At 37.9% G+C, this 18,994-nt stretch overlaps 1 protein-coding gene across 1 annotated transcript; it reads left to right on the forward strand.

Annotated features, from left to right (window-relative positions):
• The first annotated feature begins 322 nt into the window (after nt 1-322).
• Nucleotides 323-16,307, forward strand: slc24a5 (solute carrier family 24 member 5). The gene is made up of 9 exons (XM_020939019.2): nt 323-479; nt 3,036-3,215; nt 6,191-6,274; nt 6,752-6,855; nt 7,758-7,858; nt 9,085-9,368; nt 10,060-10,266; nt 13,869-13,970; nt 15,985-16,307. The coding sequence occupies exons 1-9, from the start codon at nt 323-325 to the stop codon at nt 16,305-16,307; spliced, it is 1,542 nt and encodes a 513-aa protein (XP_020794678.1).
• Nucleotides 16,308-18,994: the final 2,687 nt, after the last annotated feature.

Genomic DNA, 18,994 nt, shown 5'->3' on the forward strand with positions numbered 1-18,994 from the left:
AGTGGATGATACACTCATTTTAGACTATAGTAAAAGTGTCCTGGAGGCAGTGGTTTTACTAAGAACCCGTGACAGATCGCTGTGAGCGCGCTCCGGAGCTGCAGCGCGTTCAACTGGACCGGAATGACTGTGTCCTCGTGATCCCCCCAGTATTTAAAACACAATTTCTCCCCCTATAATCCCCCCCTGTGCGCCTTGTAGTTGTAGTGTAGTGGGCTATTCCTTCCAGCTCCAACTAATCCTGCATAACCCTCATACCCATGAAACCGCGAAATATCCTGTTATAACACAATTCTGTTTATTTATTTATAGCAAAGGAACCATGTATAAGCCCCCCTCGTACACAAGGACGAAACGAAGAGATTTTATTCCATACTTTGTTGGATTTGTAGTATTTTTATATTGCTCCGTTCATCTTGTGTCGTTTACAGCCAAAAGCGCAGAGGACACGCACAGGAGCAGAGTGCGCAGAGCTTTGGGTAAGGCCTGTCTGTGTTGTCACTTCGCTCTAATTGTCGTGTCTATTGTGATTTTACAGCAGTTTGTTTTACTTTAATGGCTAATAAGTGATGCCACGGCTCATTTGCGGAGTGCGAAATCTATTGTGCGTTTGCTTGAAACATCTCACCATCTGGGCTGATAACCATAAGCACTGTTACAAATAAATAATCAGGAATTCGTTTTTGTTTGTTTGTTTGTTTGATTGATTTTTAATGGTACAGAGTGTCTGGATTGTGAAAAAAGCGGTTAACAATGACATGCTGAATATCTTAGGAGTTAGTCCTATAGTTCTTTGTTCATAGATTTGTCTTATTTCAAGGATTTTTATTTATTTTTTTACAAAATTAAACTCTAAATCAAGTCATTTTTATTTTTATACTGCATTTAAAGGGATGATTCAGAGTCATTTCAACCTAGGATCCTTTGCACCCTGACCTCTATAACCTTCTGAGGCCCAGTCCATTCATTCATGTCCCTTATAGTGGACATTGAGTTAACCAGTTTATCTTTTAAGTGTTTTGAGATAGACTCTTAATGAGGGGACTAGGTTACTCTGCCTAAATAGGGCTGGGGGATTATAGGGTGCTATCATGTCAGGATAAAAAAATAAAAATAAAAAATAAAAACTCAACAGGAGTTAGTTTGTGGCTGCACTCTGATAATAAAAAAAAAGAAAGAAAGAAATTAAAAGAGAGTCTAAAAACTTATTGACTGCAGAAGCTTGTCAGAGTTGTTTGTCATCAAAAAAGTTGTTTTGTTAGGTTGGATTTAACACAGAAATGTCCCAGGCGTCCTATTATAAAGGACATGTTATAAAATTATAAATGAAATTAAAATGAACAAAATCTAAATGCTAAAGTGTTCATTTACATCCAAATAAAAAAGTCACCAAAAATATATATATTGCAATACACTTTTTTTCCTTCAGGTCCGAGAAGGATATTACATCTGTAGTCAACTGCTGCTGGTTAATAGGTTGGGTCTAATTGATTACCAAATTGGGAGAAATGTGGATACATTCTGATCCAAATTGATGATAAAGGAAATGTGGGAACATAGGGCCTAATTTTTATTTATTTATTTATTCTTTTTGTGTGTGGGGGGATGTAGAAATGAGAGAACATAGGCATGCTTCCATATCTTAAATAAACAATACAAACTGATTTTTCCTCACTTAAAGGTGCACTGTGTAACATTTCCACTGAAGGTCTTGCTTTGTCTAGAATGTTCCACAGTATAGACACAGACATATAAACCTCAATCTATCACAAGGGAGATAAGCAGGTTACAGCACTATGCTACATTACAAATCAGATCTGTGGAGAGTCGCCCTGTTCACAGAAGGAGTTATATAGTTTTGAGCAATAGAAACACTTGTGATGAATAAATTCTAGATGTCAAAGTTTTAGAACACCACACTTTTTCAATTTTTTCCTATTTACTGTTTACTGTTGACCAAAACGTATTCTAAACTTTTGATTCATGAACGTGTCCACCTTTGGCAGATATAACAGCTGAACAAACCCGTGGCTCGTTCTTTTTACAACAGAAATCAAATATTCTTCAGACAGTTCTTCCCAAGTCTGTTGCGGAAGTTCTCATAAATGTGTGGCACTTGTAGGTTGCTTGACTTTCACTCTTCTGTCCAGTTCATCCCAAACCAACTCAATGGGGCTAAAGTCTGGAGACTGTGCTGAACACTCCATGTTTTCAAGTTTACCATCTTGTTCTTTTTTCCTGAGATAGTTTTGGCAGAGCTTGGACTTGTGTTTTGCATCTTTTATCTTTTTTTTTTTTTTTTAACCTCTGCCTTTTCAGTATTTACCTCTGTACCGTTTCAAGCTCTTCATTGGACTTGCACAACTTGAACTGCAATAAATAACTAACTGGAAATATTAGGGTGTAAAGCTTTTGACTGGAAGTGTAAATGTTTAATATCATATCATGGAACATTCCAGGCAAAGCAATAACATCTCTTTGCACAGTGCACCTTTAATAGACTGTAGGCCTATTATTGCGATAACTGGATTATTATGTCATGTTTGATTGGAACATGAAGTTGTAGGTTGGTTTTTCCCATAGGATTATTATTACAATTTAACTATTAGCTCTCATTCTACTGTTTATTCTAAAGCATTTTATTGAAGTCAGCTATAGTAAAATGCAACTTGTGAAATTAAAGCTGCACTATGTAACTTTTCTGATGGAGAAGGGGGTCTGTTATGTTACTCCTTTACTGTGAATAGTCCACTGTATAGCATTAAATATTGACATCTATGAAGCACCTCTGAAGTATTTGCATTTTTACTATGGTGTATGGCATTTGCTTTGGCTTGTTTGCACTACTTGCTTTTATCCACGGTAATATTTTATGCCATATTTATTCCCATAACAATATTTTCCAACATAAAAATATAAATATAATATAAATATTTCTCACAGTAAATTTCCAAGTGTTGATCTTTGCTTCTTAGTACTTTCCTGATATGGTGCTTCCATGTTTACCTTTGATCGTCTTCATGATTTCGTTGTAGAGAATGAGACCGAGTGCACCTTCCCTCAGTCCTCAGAGTTTCCTGACGGGTTCTTCACGGTTCAGGAGAGGAAAGATGGAGGTCTGGTCATTTACTTCATGATCATCTTCTACATGCTGCTGGCCGTGTCCATAGTGTGCGACGACTACTTCCTCCCCTCACTGGAAGTCATCAGTGAACGTAAGTCTAATTTTAAGGTACACTGTGCAATTTCTATGTTATTGCTTTGCCTGAAATGTTCGATAGTATGACATTAAACTTATCCATCAAGCATTTATTCATTACAGGTGTTTTTATTGCTCAAAAAAACAATAATTCCTTCTGTTAAGAGGGACGACTCTCCACAGATCTGAACTGTAATCCCATCTAATCCAATCCACTTTATTTATATATAGCACATTTCACAAACAAACAGTTTCCAAAGTGCTGCACAAATACATACTAATAGCATTAATATAATATAATGATAAAATAAACACTCAAATTTAATCATACAAGTCCTAAAACAATAAAACCATTAAAATAATTAAATAAATAAATAAATAATAAAATATGAGCAAAACCACTGAATAGCAATAAATCAAACCAATAAAACACATGAAAAATGAATAAAATAAATAAAAGACACAGAGTAATGTAGCGTACCTGCTTGTCTCCCTTGTGATATATAGGTTTAATCTATACTGTGGAACATTCTAGACAAAGCAATAACATTTCCATGGAGACAAGCAGGTGGCAGATCCTCCACGGGAAATGTTAAGCAGAGCACCTTTAAGAACCAGACAGGAACCAAAACATGTTCTGTATAAACACATATAACTAGGGATGTAATAATAACTAAAATATTGTGATATTGTATGTCGAATTACAAGTTTCTTTGCTTAAATGCATGGTTTTAGAGTAGAAATAGCTAATAAATGGGAACTACATATTCTATGATTCATTTCAGCGCAGACAATATGAAGTTATATGTTTTTTAACTTGAGTTCTTGGGATTATGATGGTAATAATTCACACCAAAATCTTGTCAAGGTATTTTAAAAGCAAAGAAGCGTCCTATCTATAATTATATCAGCCTCTCCAAAATATCGCAATAAATATCGTACCGTGAGATGCATTTCACTTTAGAAATGTATTTAAAAGTGCGTTATGTATGTTTCTTGGATGGGGTCTTCTACTTGCTTGTGTCCATGGAGATGTTATTGCTTTTCTGACAATTTCTCAAAACATACAAATTAATTCAACTCTTTTTTTGTTGTTGTTTTTGGTTGTGCCCGTAACTGTTTGATACCAAACTGTGGAGTGTTTCAGTCAAGCAGGTGGCAGACCCTTCGCCAAAAAACGTACTAAGTGCAACTTTAAAGGTGCATTTAGTAACTTTTCAGGTGGAGGGTCCATCACCTGCTTGTTTCTTGTTCTTGTTGTTATTGTTGGATATGCCATTGCTCTGCCAGAATGTTTCACAGTATGACATTAAACAGCTCTACCTTACTTTTATTCAATTACAAGTGGGTTTATAGCTCAAAAATACCTAGAAAATCAGGGATTCTGACTGTGAGTGGGGTTGCGTCTCCATAGATCTGACCTGTAGCCTGTATAGAAAGGTTTAATACCCTTAATACTGTGAAACATTCCAGACAAAGCAATAACATTTCCATGGAGAAAAGCATTTAAGTTACACAATGCACCTTTAATGTTAGAAAAAATTATTAGAATGTTTATAAATTGATTGTTTTGTTAATTATCCCTTCTGTTTTATCATATTTCTGTTCTAGCTCATATTTTTGTTGCACTGTATTAGAGCCTGTACGTGTCCTACACTCACAGCTCACTTACTTTACTGAGCGTCATGTGTGTTTGTGGAGGAGGGAGTGAGAGTCATGCACTTTGCTCAGAGGGCACCCAGGGCCCCTGGGTGACGTCACTCTGGGTCTGCACCAGGCCCTACACTGTCACAGAGGGACGGAGCCAACAATGGGAGGAAGTGACTGCAGCAATTAGACTTGTTTAATAATAAACAAAAGAGATTAGCAGTTGTGGGAGTTTTTATTGCTTTTACATCAATATCACGTCATTTTACATAATAACTTTTTACTTTTTAATTTAAAAGTCTGATATTATGCAAAATTGACTCCTTGGTATAACGTTTCTTTATCCAAAACCTACCTGAAGTTGTGTTTTGTTTCATTCACACATGTTTGAGTAACCTTTTATCATTCATCTGTTTACATCTCCAAAGCTTAAAATGCCCTCTTCTGTCTTGTAATGTCATGAAGTGGTAGTTTTAAAGTTAACAGCTCCTTTTACCTTTTGTTCAGTCGAGATTGTCAGTTCCAGAGCTGAAATCATATGAAAATATAGATCAGAAAATAGCATAATATAGGCTCTTTAAAACTAACTTTTTAATACTTTAATAGTACTTGTGTTGTGTTGTGTTACTGTGTTAGCTGTAATGACAGTTGTATTTCTGTAATTATAATTTTAAGTATGTCGATAAAGTATAGGCTATGCACATTAAATCAGAATCATAGACTGTATAAAGAAGTGGACTAAGGGAGTGTGACGTCACCCACAGTGTTCAGCTCCAGTCAAATGAAGCTCACGTGGGGTTATAGGAGAGAATTTGGACTAGAGTTCCAGAGTAGGAATTTATTTATGGTCAAAATAGTGAAATAAAAACACCAGGATCATGTAGAGTGGATTAATATGAGCATTTTAAGACCAAAATGACGAAGCTCACTGCAGCAGTTACAGAGAGAGGGGAGACAATTTTTCTGTGTAAAGTCAATTGGAAACAGAGTCAGTGCAGCTATAAGCGCTCCCATGTTCACCTCCTATCTGAAACACGTTGGCTAGAGGGTTAGCTGTGTCCATACAGTCTATATGGTCAAAATACACGAAGATTAACACACTATTAACTTTACACAAATGCCTAGTCATGATACACTGTTGTAGGGGAGACTTTTTATGTCATCCCAACTCTGACTGTACAGATGGATAGTTTTAGGAGTGCTTCTGTTGCCGTAAGCTATGGTAAATAAAAAGCAACTTCCTTAGTTTTAGGGATGTTCTTTTAATACAGGAAAAGATGAGACCTTACAAACATTGCCTACACATATTGTCAATAATAATACATGTTGTTTTGTTTTGCACAGGTTTGGGACTGTCCCAGGATGTAGCAGGAGCCACTTTTATGGCGGCCGGCAGCTCTGCACCTGAACTGGTCACTGCATTTTTGGGTAAGCTTCATTTTTATTCCATAATTATTGGTTCAGAATCACTCTCATACCTCATATATTATCTTATTTAAAGGGTCCGTATTACACTATGTCCAGATTTCTCTCTGTTATAATATTGTTTCCTCATCAAAACATCCTGGAGTTGTGTTTTATCTTATTTTCATTTTGTTAAACACTCAAACCCTGCAACCCTCCCAAACAGATAACATTCCACACTGTTCCAACTTGTGATGTCATGTAGTAATACAGGAAGTCATCCACTGTGTTTTTAAAATCCATACACCTTCACTAGAATCATATGGACAATTGCAGCCCTGAAATTGTCTATTTCTATTGAATTAAAAGCATTTCGAGCTTTGGAGAATGACAGACAAATAATGCAGGATTACTCAAACATGTGAGAATGAAACAAAACACAACTCCAGATTGATTTTGTGTAATATAGGACCATTAATATTGTTTTTTACTATGTGTCAGGTGTTTTTGTGACAAAGGGAGACATTGGAGTGAGCACAATCGTGGGCTCTGCCGTTTACAACCTCCTAGGCATCTGCGCGGCCTGTGGACTCCTCGCCTCTATGGTAAATCACACTCTGTTGTGCTGCAAACTGTAATACTGAAGTTATTTGGTTTATTCTAAGATTTTGTTCATTAGTTTATTATTTTTATTTGGTGCATTGTGTAACTTTTCTGGTGGAGGGTCTGTCAAATGCTTTTATTCATGGAAATGTTATTGCTTTGTCTGAAATGTTTCACAGTATGGCATTAAACCTTTCTATCGTCATGGAGACCAAACCAGACCAAGTTAAAGGTCAGATCTGTGGAGAGGCAACCCCACTCAGTCAGAATGCCTGTTTTCTATTTTTGCACCATAAAACTACCTGTAATTTAATAAATGTTAGGTAGATCTGTTTAATGTTACACTGTGGAACATTCCAGGCAGGGCAATGATATATCCATAGAAACAAGTCGGGGACAGACCCAACGAAAAAGTTGCATAATGCACCTTCAATTTGCTAATTTTGTTTTTTTGCTAATCTACATTATTCGAATTATTTATATTCCCTGTTTTTTAGAATATATTCTTGTTATGCTAATGTTTATTTTATTATTTTGGTTATTTATTTTAATACAGCTTGATTTATATTGCAATTTTTGTTTGATTTAGTCCATGGCCACCTAGAGGATAATGTGGGCAAGTACAGGTATCAGAGTACACCTGGTTACCCTTTACTCTATTTTTTTATTTTTTATTATTATCATTATTTATTTATTTTCACCAAGTAGGCCATGTAAATGCAAACTTTGAAATAAACCTGAACTTAATCTCTGGAATAGACTCTCATTTTGTGGGCTTTTACTGCATAAGTCACATACCGATGGTTTTTTTAACTGATTATTGAATTAGAGTTAAGTTTGCTCACCCTTAGTCAACACAGTAATAAAAAATTTTTTTAATAACTCTACTCTTTTCCGTGTCCAGGCCGGTCGTCTTAGCTGCTGGCCCCTGTTCAGAGACTGCCTGGCCTACGGCATCAGTGTATCTGCTGTTATCGCCATCATTTCTGACAACAAAGTTTACTGGTAAGAGCTGGATTGTACATTAACTACCAACTACCATGAAGTTCTAGCACCTTTTTTAGTGATTAATAATGATTTTACACCCTGCAGTGTTCTGGAGGAAGAGTTTAGAAGTGGCTCACGTTTGTTGTGTAATATATGATCAAACTGGAACAACAATATTTTTATCAAAGCAAAACATCTGAGTCACTGGATTTATCACTGGGACATACTGTAACACACCATAAACGTGAACCTGAACAGGAAATGTGTACTTTGACTTTACTTTGTTGTTAGCTTAATTATTAATCCACTTTTCATGATTGGCATGACATGACTTGGCTGTGATTATTAGGTAATTATGGCAGTGTTAGGCCGTTCAAAGTCTTCAGTTGTGTTAGTGTTTGAATTGAACCACCATTGAACCTGGATTTGTTCAGATTTATTTGCTCTTTTTGCTGCAGTTTAATCTAATTTTAATTAAAATATGACAAAATCACTGTAAATAATCATTTATAAAGTTAGAGCTTCTGATTCAGAATGTCTACAGCCATTTCTGTGGGAGTGAAACCATGTACTTTGGACAAATTCATTACATTTTTAATAGCCTTTGAGTGGTAAACGTTTTAGATGGCTTTATTTACTGCAGGGATGTTCAAACTTTTTTCATCAAGGGCCACATATCTAAACACAGACGAAGCAGAGGGCCGATCGAGGGCCACAGACTGGTGCTCAGTACAGTGAATAACTGAAATATGTGCATGTTTAACACATAAAAATGTGTTAAACATTTACTTATGCTAAGATCCTCAAAACCACACACTAAATATTGACTTTTTCAAGGTAGATTTTCAAAAAACTTGCAATAAAAAGTTAAATTTTCATTGATGTGAATGAATTTGGGCTTGGCCCTCCTGGAAGCCTGAGGGCCAAGAAAAATTTGTCTGAGGGCCACAATTGGATATGCCTGATTTACTGCATATAGCACATTTTGCCAACACAAACTTTCCAGAGTGCTGCACAGAGTGGGCACAATATAAATTAATAAAATTAATAAAATAAAGCATAAAAATATATAAGCAAGTCAATAAGAAAATATACAAAAATATTTAAATTAGCGTATGTCTTAACTGTGTTCATTTACCCTGCATATGTATATGTTTTTAAAAAGAAAAAAATATTCACTTAACTGAAAACTGTGATCAGTCAATGGAATCACTTTTTACCTTTGACCTGACCCATATTCCCAGGTACGACGCAGCCTCTCTCTTACTGGTCTATGCACTGTACATCGTGGTGCTTTGCTTCGACTTGCGCATCAGTGAGTTTGTGCTGCGGAGGCTGAGCCCGTGCTGCTGGTGTCTGGGACGACGGTCTGAGGAGAAGAACGAGACCCAGACTCTGATTGGCTGGAACCATGACTCCAGCCTCAGGGTCCACCGTCGCTCCAGGACAGACAGTGGGATATTCCAGGACAGCTCTGCGTACTCTCACCTGTCCCTCAGCCTGCACGGACTCAACGAGATACCAGAGGGTCAGTGCAGTTTTGTGTTCACTCAGAAAGTAGAAGTGAAGATTGGATTTTATTACTAGTGGTCAGTGGGTTCACAAACCTTTCAAACCAAGTAATTCCTAAAAAAACACATGTGGTTTTCCAAATAAACCTGACTCTAGACTTAATTGGTCACAACTAAAACTACGTTCACACTTTGAGTCTGGTTTTAGCCCTGTTTAATCCTCTTGATAGACTTGGTTTGGTCCTGTTTTAAAGTTTTCATTTAGTCCCAGTCTAGTCCAGGTTTAGTTTGGGGTTTATTCAAAGTTTTGTTCCAATATCAAATGTGAATGCATCTTTAGATTTGAAGCAGGAGACGAAATTTTAATTTTTACCTTTCTAAAATAGTTTTTTTTTTTAAATCATATTAATTTGACACGGCTGAATCCATATTAAACTTCTTTTCCTCTTCAACCTGAACCAGAACAGAGCAACATGAGGTGAAAAGATCACATTTGTCACTTTTCATGGGATTATTCATTCAATGTACACAAGAGTGGCCATCAATCTGCACCAACAGCCTCTCATCACCACCAGTCACACACACCACACTCACACTCAAGCAAGCTGGGTGAAGTGTCTTGCCCAAGGTTAGGGTTAGGACACAACATCAATCCTCACAAGTATGAGCTGGGATTTAACTGTCATCCATCTACTGTTTCCCTTTCAGAGCATAAGAGTGTGTTTGCCGTGCCGGAGAATGACTTGAAGCGTGTCGTTTGGGTGCTGTCTCTGCCCATCATCACGCTGCTGTACCTCACCATCCCGGACTGTAGGAGGCGCTTTTGGAAACAGTGGTTCATGTTCACCTTCTTCATGTCCGCTGTGTGGATCTCGGGCTTTACCTATGTCCTGGTCTGGATGGTCACTGTCGTAGGTAAGAAAACTCGGGAATTACGTTTAAATTGGTTTGAAAAGTTACACATTTTTGTTATTTTTAAAGTTTAGTTATATAGCAATATAGTTTGAGTTCGGTGCAGCGTGGGCAGTGATGCTGTATTGTGGTGGAGCGGGAGCTGAGTTGAGAGGCAAAGCTACATTCCTCACCTACATTCATAAGCTTTGGGTAATGACCAAAAGGACAAAATCACGGATACAAGTGGTTGAAATGAGTTTCCTCCGCAGGGTGGCTGGGCGCTCACTTAAAGATAGGGTGAGGAGCTCAGTTACACAGGTGAAGCTTGGAGTAGAGACGCTGTTCCCCCACATTGAGAGAAGCCAACTGAGGTGGCTCGGGCATCTGTTCCGGATGCCTCCTGGCTGCACCGGAAGGAGGCCCTGGGGAAGACTCAGGACACGCTGGAGGGACTATGTCTCTCGGCTGGTTTGGGAACGCCTTGGGGTCCCCCCGGAGGAGCTGGAGAAAGTGGGAAGAAAATGGATGGATGTAGTTTGAGTTGAGGCGCTATTGGTGATTGTTTGAAGCAATGGAAAATTGCAATAGCTTGACAACTGTGGCTAAGATCATCTCCAAAACCTCAGCAGCTCTTGTGTAGTCTAACTAGATGTGAACACTTTTATACTCACACTTATAAGCAGCAGTAGCCAATATCCATCAGATGTGCTTTATGCCTATTTCGTCTGGATTTCGTCCAGGTTTAGTCAGGTTTAGTCTTCCACACAGGCTTTGTGGGATACTGAAAATAGATTTTGACTGATTAATTTCTTTCAGTCACAGGCATTTTATGATGTTATTCAACAGACAGTCAGTCATATTTAACATACACAGACAAAGAGGTGTAGGCTGAAGCTAAATAATTATTTTGATGATAATGTGTCTCATATAGCGCATTTTCAGACACCACACAATTTCATGCACTGTTCATTCACTCTACACTCAGTGGTGGTAAACTGTTATTGTAGTCACAGCTGCCCTGGGCTAAACTGACAGAAGCAAGGCTGTCAATCTGCACCACTGTCTCCTCTGACCATCACCCAATCGTTCCTACTCGTTCAACTTTCCTATTAAGCATGGTTCGTAAAGTGTCTGGTTCCAGGACACACCAGCAGTTTGCATTAGAGCCACTTCTGCCACGCTACTACATCTGATACTCCCAGTGGTCTCCGATGAGATTGGACAAAGGCATATTCATAAGTAAAAATAAAAACATTGTGATTTTTTTCAGTTTTTTCCATATATCCTTGCTTTATGCATAACTACTATATATTAGATAACCACGTTTTTTCTAAGCAGACGTATGGACCTCAGGGATTTCAATGTTCTTGGAAGCACATGTATCACGTGCAGTAGTAAGCCCATCAGCTGGTCTCCTGGTCACTTTTGTAGATCAGGGTTTGAAGCTGGTGAGAAAAGGTCTGACTGAGCCCAGTCCAGTCACATGGCAGTCGGCTGCCTCATTCCTCAGATGCCATCATCCTGGAGGTTCAGAGGAGGCCCATTGTGGCTCCAGTGCAGTCGAGGGGGGGATTATACGAACCAGTACTACCCCAGAGAGAAACTTGGTCATGTGAGGACTATCCGTGCGTTTGAAAATACAGAAAAATCAGGATTGTTGCCTTAGAGAGTAAGCTGAAACGCATGAATAGTGTATGTACAGGGAGAACCAAGAACCATGGAAGATTAGAAGTAATACAACACAAATGTATATGTAAAATGCATTGTAAAAAAAATATGAGGCGGTTAATATTGTTTTACTGAGATGCATATTGGCTAAAAGTGTATCTAAATGAATTAATTCAACTCGATAAACAGTGTTTGGTGAAGAAAAAATGTAAACCAATAGGCAAGGCAAGTTTATTTGTATAGCACAATTCGTACATAAAGTAATTCAAAGTGATTTACAGAATAATAAAGACATTAAAATCACAATACAAACAAATCAAAACATAAATAATCCTCATAAAATTAATATTAAAGGAGAAGAGTGCAGAATAAAACCGTCAATCATATGCAAAACTAAACTGAAATGACAATAAATGCACTGAAACCACACAGTTGCCACATTTCAACTTGTATACTTATTATACATCTTAAACTACTTAGTTTTATTATCACTTAATAAATATAAGTTTAAATAAATAAAAGTAATGTTATTTTATATCTAGGCCCACTCCTGTCCTGTCCTTTGTGAATTTTGTCAGTATAAAATGGACAAAAAATGATGTGGTCATGTGGTTCTTAGATGATTATCTTTTTACAAATTGAACTTTTGGTCTCATGGGGCAAATACTCGTCTAAAATACAATACTGAGAATCAGAAAGTGCCTGTGGTCCTGCATCTTAACAAATGAATGGATTAGTGTAGTAGAGTGTAGAGGGTTGAACTTCATGTACCCTGTTGTCCAAGCACATTTTATCATGCTTTTCCCTCTGGCTAAATGTGTTTTCTTTGCCCTATTAAAAAATATTTGTGCAATGTATTTTTCATTTTTTGGTTAAAGATCCTATATTATGGAAAATTTACTCAGCCTACAGTAGAGTCTGTCATCTCCAAAGCTCAAAATACTGTTACACAGTGTGATGTCATGAAGCTGCAATTTTCAAGTTAAGTTGTAGTTAATCTACCTTTTACCTTTAGTTCAGTAGAGAAGGGCAAGTCCATGGGGTGTAAATCATCCAAATGATTCTTGTGAAAGGTGTATGGAGTTTAAAATCACAATGGAGCACTTCCTGTATTACCACATGACATCACAAGGTGGAACAGTGTTTTTTGTTTGAGAGAAGAACTCAGCCTAAACGTGCAGGGTTTGTGTGTTAAACATATAAATGAAACAAAATGAAACAAAACACAATTCCAGGTCTGTTTGTGATGAAGAAACAACATTATAACATGGATCAGAAAATACTGTAATATGGGCCTTTTAATGTATGATTCCATGTTGAAGAAATAATATTTTCTCCACTTTTTTGTGGAATAGGATCTGTTCTAAATGTTTCCCTAAAAGGTCATACGGAAAAGCTCCAGCAGCTTAGACTTTCCTAACCAAACTCTAATTTTAGGGCACTTGGCACAAATGGTGTTCAGAAGATCAGAATCATTTGAGAATCCCACAATATTAAAACACATTTGTCTTGATAATGTTACTGTGGTGACGGTGTTGGTTTCATAATGTAGCGTATTTATAGCTGAAATTGAATAAAGCAAACAAAAGCTGCTTGTAAAAATGTGTTATGCAGCTTAGTAAAAAATGATTGTCTACTAAATCATCTTATCGTAATTATGCCCTAACAAAGACCATCTTGCTGGTTGAAATGCATTGGTGTCGCTTCATGTAATAAAGGACTTTTAATATATTCAGTCATAGTGCCTCAGGTTTGTACTTTGCCCACTTTTACAGTTTTCAGTAGGGGTAACTTTCTGTTAAGATTACTAGTTTAACCCCTGTAGAGCACCTGTACTGCTATTTTTTACTTTTTTATGACCCAGTGAAGTGCTCTATTTCTTTTCTTCTGTAATAGTTTAAAGAGAAAGTTTATGATGGCCTCTGATTATTTTATTAGTTTTTTTCCTGTTTTAGGAGAGACTCTGGGTATTCCTGACACAGTGATGGGGCTGACGCTGCTCGCTGCTGGTACAAGTATCCCAGACACAGTGGCCAGTGTCATGGTGGCCCGAGAAGGTAAGGAATCGATATTATATGTTATGTACATGTCACGTATTATGTGTCCGTGGTATTATAGAGAATAGAAAATGCAGTTTCACAAAGTCACGCTGTTGTTAACATTTTATAGAGAAAAGGATATATACTGTACCTGTAGAAAGTATAAATGTATGTGTATTTATAAAACTAACACTTTATAATACCATAGCCACATGTAGTGTATGTGCCTGAACTGGGAATGGAAGCTTCAATTCAGTTCTATCTACTAACACTTGGTGGCAGTAGTGCTGTAATGGTGAACAATTCTGTGATGCTTATATTAGATTTTTTGTGTATTTATGTATTTGCTCATATAAGAGGCACCAGATATTTCAGTAATTATTGAGGATGATTTTTTTTATCTGCATATTGCCATTTTAATTAAGCTGTTTGTGATAAAGCCATTGGAAGTTGGAGATGGGTTGAAAACAAAGCCATTAAAATTCAGTATTCCTTTGAGTAGATTTCCTTTGGACCCCACACTGTACATCCTCGCTACATCATCATATTGCCAATTTCTTGCAATAATCTAAATTTATGGCTCGCAAAATGTGGTGCACGCAGCCTCCTTCTGGTGTTTGGCAAAGTCCTCAGTAGATCTAGTGTTTGCCTAATTTAGAGTCTATTTTATCATCATTTTATGTCCTTTCTAAATATGCATTTTGTTTCGGGTGTAGTCGTTCTTGTCTCTAACGGAAAATACTTTCTTCCACCTTGTGATGCCGTGTGTTAATACAGAAAGTGCTCCACTGTGTTTTTAAACTCCACACACCTTCACTAGAATAATTTGGATGATTTGAGCTCTGGAATTGCTAATCTTTATTGAAGAAAAGGAAAAAGGTAGCTGTTAACTTTAAAACTACCACTTCAGGACATTACAAGCCCTTGGAGGTGTGGTCAGAGGAATAATAAAGGATTACTAAAACATGTGTGAAAGAAATTAAATGAAACTCCAGGTATGTTTTCCATGAGGTGACAACATTCTAACATGGCTTAAGACCAACAAGAATCAATTTTGTGTAATATAGGAACTTCTCCTGGTTTAGATCTGGTGGCACTCAGAATACCAGGGGTGTAGTGGACGCGGTACATGGGGGTACGCTGTCCACCCACTTCTCCCAACATGAGATATAAAAAAATAACAAATATAAAATAGCTACAACTTAAATGTCAAACCGGAGCTACCGGCAATGGTGAAAACAAATTGCTTAGGATCATGATATCGCGGGACTGTCCAGGACTGAACCAGGAATAAACCAGAACTAAACCAGGACTGAGTATTGGGACAGGCTTCACGGGGTTCTCTCTCTCTCTCTCTCAAGTCCAAGATTAGGCCTGGGTCAGTCCTGGTTTAGTTCTGGTTTAGACCTGGTTCACTCCTGGTTCAGTCCTGGTTTATTCCTGGTTTAGTCCTGGTTCATTCCTGGTTTAGACCTGGTTTAGACCTGGTTTAGACCTGGTTTAGTCCTGGTTTAGTCCTGGTTTAGTCCTTTTTCAGTCCTTATTTAGTCCTGGTGTAGTCCTGGTTCATTCCTGGTTTAGTCCTGGTTTAGTTCTGGTTCATTCCTGGTTTAGTCCTGGTTTAGACCTGGTTTAATCCTGGGTCAGTCCTGTTTCAGGCCTAGTTTAATCCTGATTTAGTCCTGGTTTAGACCTGGTTTAGTCCTGGTGTAGTCCTGGCACAGTCCTGGTTTAGACCTGGTTTAATCCTGGGTCAGTCCTGTTTCAGGCCTAGTTTAATCCTGATTTAGTCCTGGATTTGACCTGATTTAGACCTGGTTTAGACCTGGTTTAGTCCTGGTTTAGTCCTGGTGTAGTCCTGGCACAGTCCTGGTTTAGACCTGGCTCAGTCCTAGTTCAGTCCTCCTGGTTCATTCACAAATTACGTACCCCCACTTAAAAAATCCCTACTACACCACTGCAGAAAACCAAATATGTTCTTAGATGATGCTAGTGTGAAAACCATAAACCTAAATCATTCTCTGTATTCCAGGTAAAGCTGATATGGCCATGTCCAACATCGTGGGCTCAAATGTGTTCGACATGCTGTGCCTTGGTCTGCCCTGGTTCATTAAAACTGCCTTCGTGGACACCAGCTCCCCCGTGGAAGTCAACAGCACTGGTTTGGTCTTCATCGCCTCCACGCTCCTCCTCTCCATCGTCTTCCTCTTCGTGGCCGTCCATATAAACAAATGGAGACTGGACTGGAAGCTTGGCCTGGTTTCTCTGTTCTGTTACATAGTATTTGCAACTTTGTCCATTTTGTACGAGCTTGGCATTATTGGGAATAATCCTGTAAGACTATGCAGTGACTGAGGCGAATACTACTGTTTATTCCCTCCACCTGCTTTCTCCGGACCAAAGGAATGTTACAGATATTCAATTGTGCAAAAAATGTTAAGCTTTTAAGTCTCCCAAAGTCAACATAAGAAGGCTGAGTGACTGCTGATATAATACATGAACTGTGCTGGTCACATTATGAACCAAAGCAGCGGGCGCGACATTTGGCCTGTTACAATAATTACAGTGTTGATGTATCATTCACTCCATAAGCCATTAACTTTATTCTACCCTTTTTACATTTTGTTTACTTTTTATTAAAGGGATAGTCCAGATTTTTGGACATAGGACCTCATTTCCTAGTGAACCAGAGTGTTAGAGATGTGTGGAGACACTTTTTTAAAATATTCCATTCAGTCCTTGTATTTTCAGATGTCGCTGGTGCTAGGCTAGTGCATGTCAATGGCCATAGTTATCCTGCCACTTAAAACAGTCTTACCCACTCCAAAAAACACCCGAAGCAAATCTATTATTACGCCAGACTGTTGATGTAAATGTCTGTTGTTGATAGAATAATGTTTGAAATAAAACTAACCTTGCATCGCATGAATCGTCACATGTTGAGGGACTATTTTCTCATATATCAGTCCGCCGCTGCCAAGCTTTCTATCAGGAAGTACAATTCACTGCTGCTGCTCAGACATAAATCCTTCAAATGCAAGATTGGTTTTACTTCTAAAATTATTCTATCAACACAGACTTTTACATTGACAGTCTGGCATTATTATAGATTTGCTTCGGGTGTTTTGTCTTTTGGGTAAGACTGTTTTTAGTGGCAGGATAACTATGGCCATTGACATGCACTAGTTTATCACCAGTGACCTCTGCAATTACTAGGACTGGATGGAATATTTAAAAAAGTGTCTCCACACGTCTCCAACACTCTGGCTAACTAGGAAATGAGGTCCTATGTCCAAAATTCTGAACTGTCCCTTTAAAGGTACACTGTGTAACTTTTCTGATGCAGGGTCTGTCACCTTCCCTCCATGTGTATACTGCCTGGAATGTTCCGCGGTATGGTGTTACACTTATTTATCTTTATGTAAACAGCGGTTGACACCACAGGGCCGAGTAACATGTCAGATCTGTGGAGAGGTGCGCCCACTCACAGTAATAATGTAAGTTTTTAGGTGAGTAAAACCCACATTATTGAGTAAATGCAAGCTGAATATGTTTAATACCATATCAGAACTTTCTAGACAAAACGATAACATCTCCATGGAGACAAGTGGCGGACCCTCCACCAAAAAAGTTACACAGTGCTCCTTTAATGAGTGGTCTCCTGTGATAATTTGACATAAGCTGTAGTAACTTAAATAATTCTTAAATATACTTGAATTATTATTAATATCACTACTATAAAATTATTTTAAATAAAATGTGTTATTTTCCACAAGGGGCTTCTTATCATTCTTGCTTCTTATGCTTGCTTCTTACATCTATTTACAAATTAGTTAAAGATGCACTATGTAACTGGTAGAGACTACAAAATCTTGTCTCCATATGTTGTTCGCATTGAAGGATGACACCACCAAGCCAAGTTACAGGGCAGATCTATGCATGCATGGTTTCTTTTTTCTTATAAATGGAAAAAAGTATAAAAGATAGGTAAGGTTAATGTCATGTAGAACATTCTTAGTTAAACATCTCAGGTGATAGACCCTCCACCAGAAAAGAAAGACAGAGCGAGAGAGAGACTTTATTGGTCCCGAGGGAAATTCAAGTTTTGCTGCAGCAACCTGCAGTTTTACAGCAACATTTCCTCAATGGCATTTGTGTCTCAGGCAAAGGTCTCAGTGCTGTTTAACAGGATGACTGGTCAGGTAGGGTCAGCAGATTTGTGACATGGCAGTTTGAGGAGAGGAAGAGCCAAAAGTGCCCCTCCTTTGTGTCCCGCAGCATCACCGCAGTGTCCAGGAGGAACCAGGTGAACACAACAGGAAAGGCCTCACTCTTACTCCACTATGTTTCAGTCTTGTCTTGTTTGGAAGGTCTTCTGCCACATTTGCTGCCACATATGGTGTAAAAAGCCTGTAGCATTTCAGAGTTACATAGTGCACCTTTCTTCAGACAAGTGTACAGGGTTTTTATCAATACATGTTCCAAACTGTATTTTGCTTCTAACATTGTTATAGTGACAGGCCTACAGAACAGAAATAATAGTTTGAGAAGATTCGCCAGACAATTTGCAGTCCATCAGTTCATGTAGGTGAACAACTATGTGAAGTGTTTTCCTATATGTCTAAAACTGTCACTTACCATTTTTCTTTCTTCTTTTTTTAAATAGTTTTTTCCATATTTTATTTTCATCTTCCAAACAATTATTACGAAATGATCATGTAACACTTCATGTAACTTCACTGTTCTAAAGGTGAAGTCAAAATTTATCCTGAAGATCCATAAACGTTTATTGTGTTACTTCCGCCTGACCAGAACTGACTGGTTTCAGCCAATAAAAACAGTACAAGTGTCCCCTGAACTTGCTTAACCTTGGTCTTATTTGAAAACTGGGTGAATAAGTGAAGACAGAACACACACACTTTGAATGGATCTGATAAGGTTTATGGGCATGTCCTCATTATCTGTGAAGAGGGGATTGTAAATAGTAAAACCTATCTTTAGACGTTACTTCCTGGGAATACAACATTGGGAATATTTCAGGA

This window comes from Boleophthalmus pectinirostris, unplaced genomic scaffold (genome assembly GCF_026225935.1).
Source record: "Boleophthalmus pectinirostris isolate CB_2022bp ecotype Guang Dong unplaced genomic scaffold, ASM2622593v1 HiC_scaffold_19, whole genome shotgun sequence".
In the NCBI taxonomy this organism is placed as follows: domain Eukaryota; kingdom Metazoa; phylum Chordata; class Actinopteri; order Gobiiformes; family Gobiidae; genus Boleophthalmus; species Boleophthalmus pectinirostris.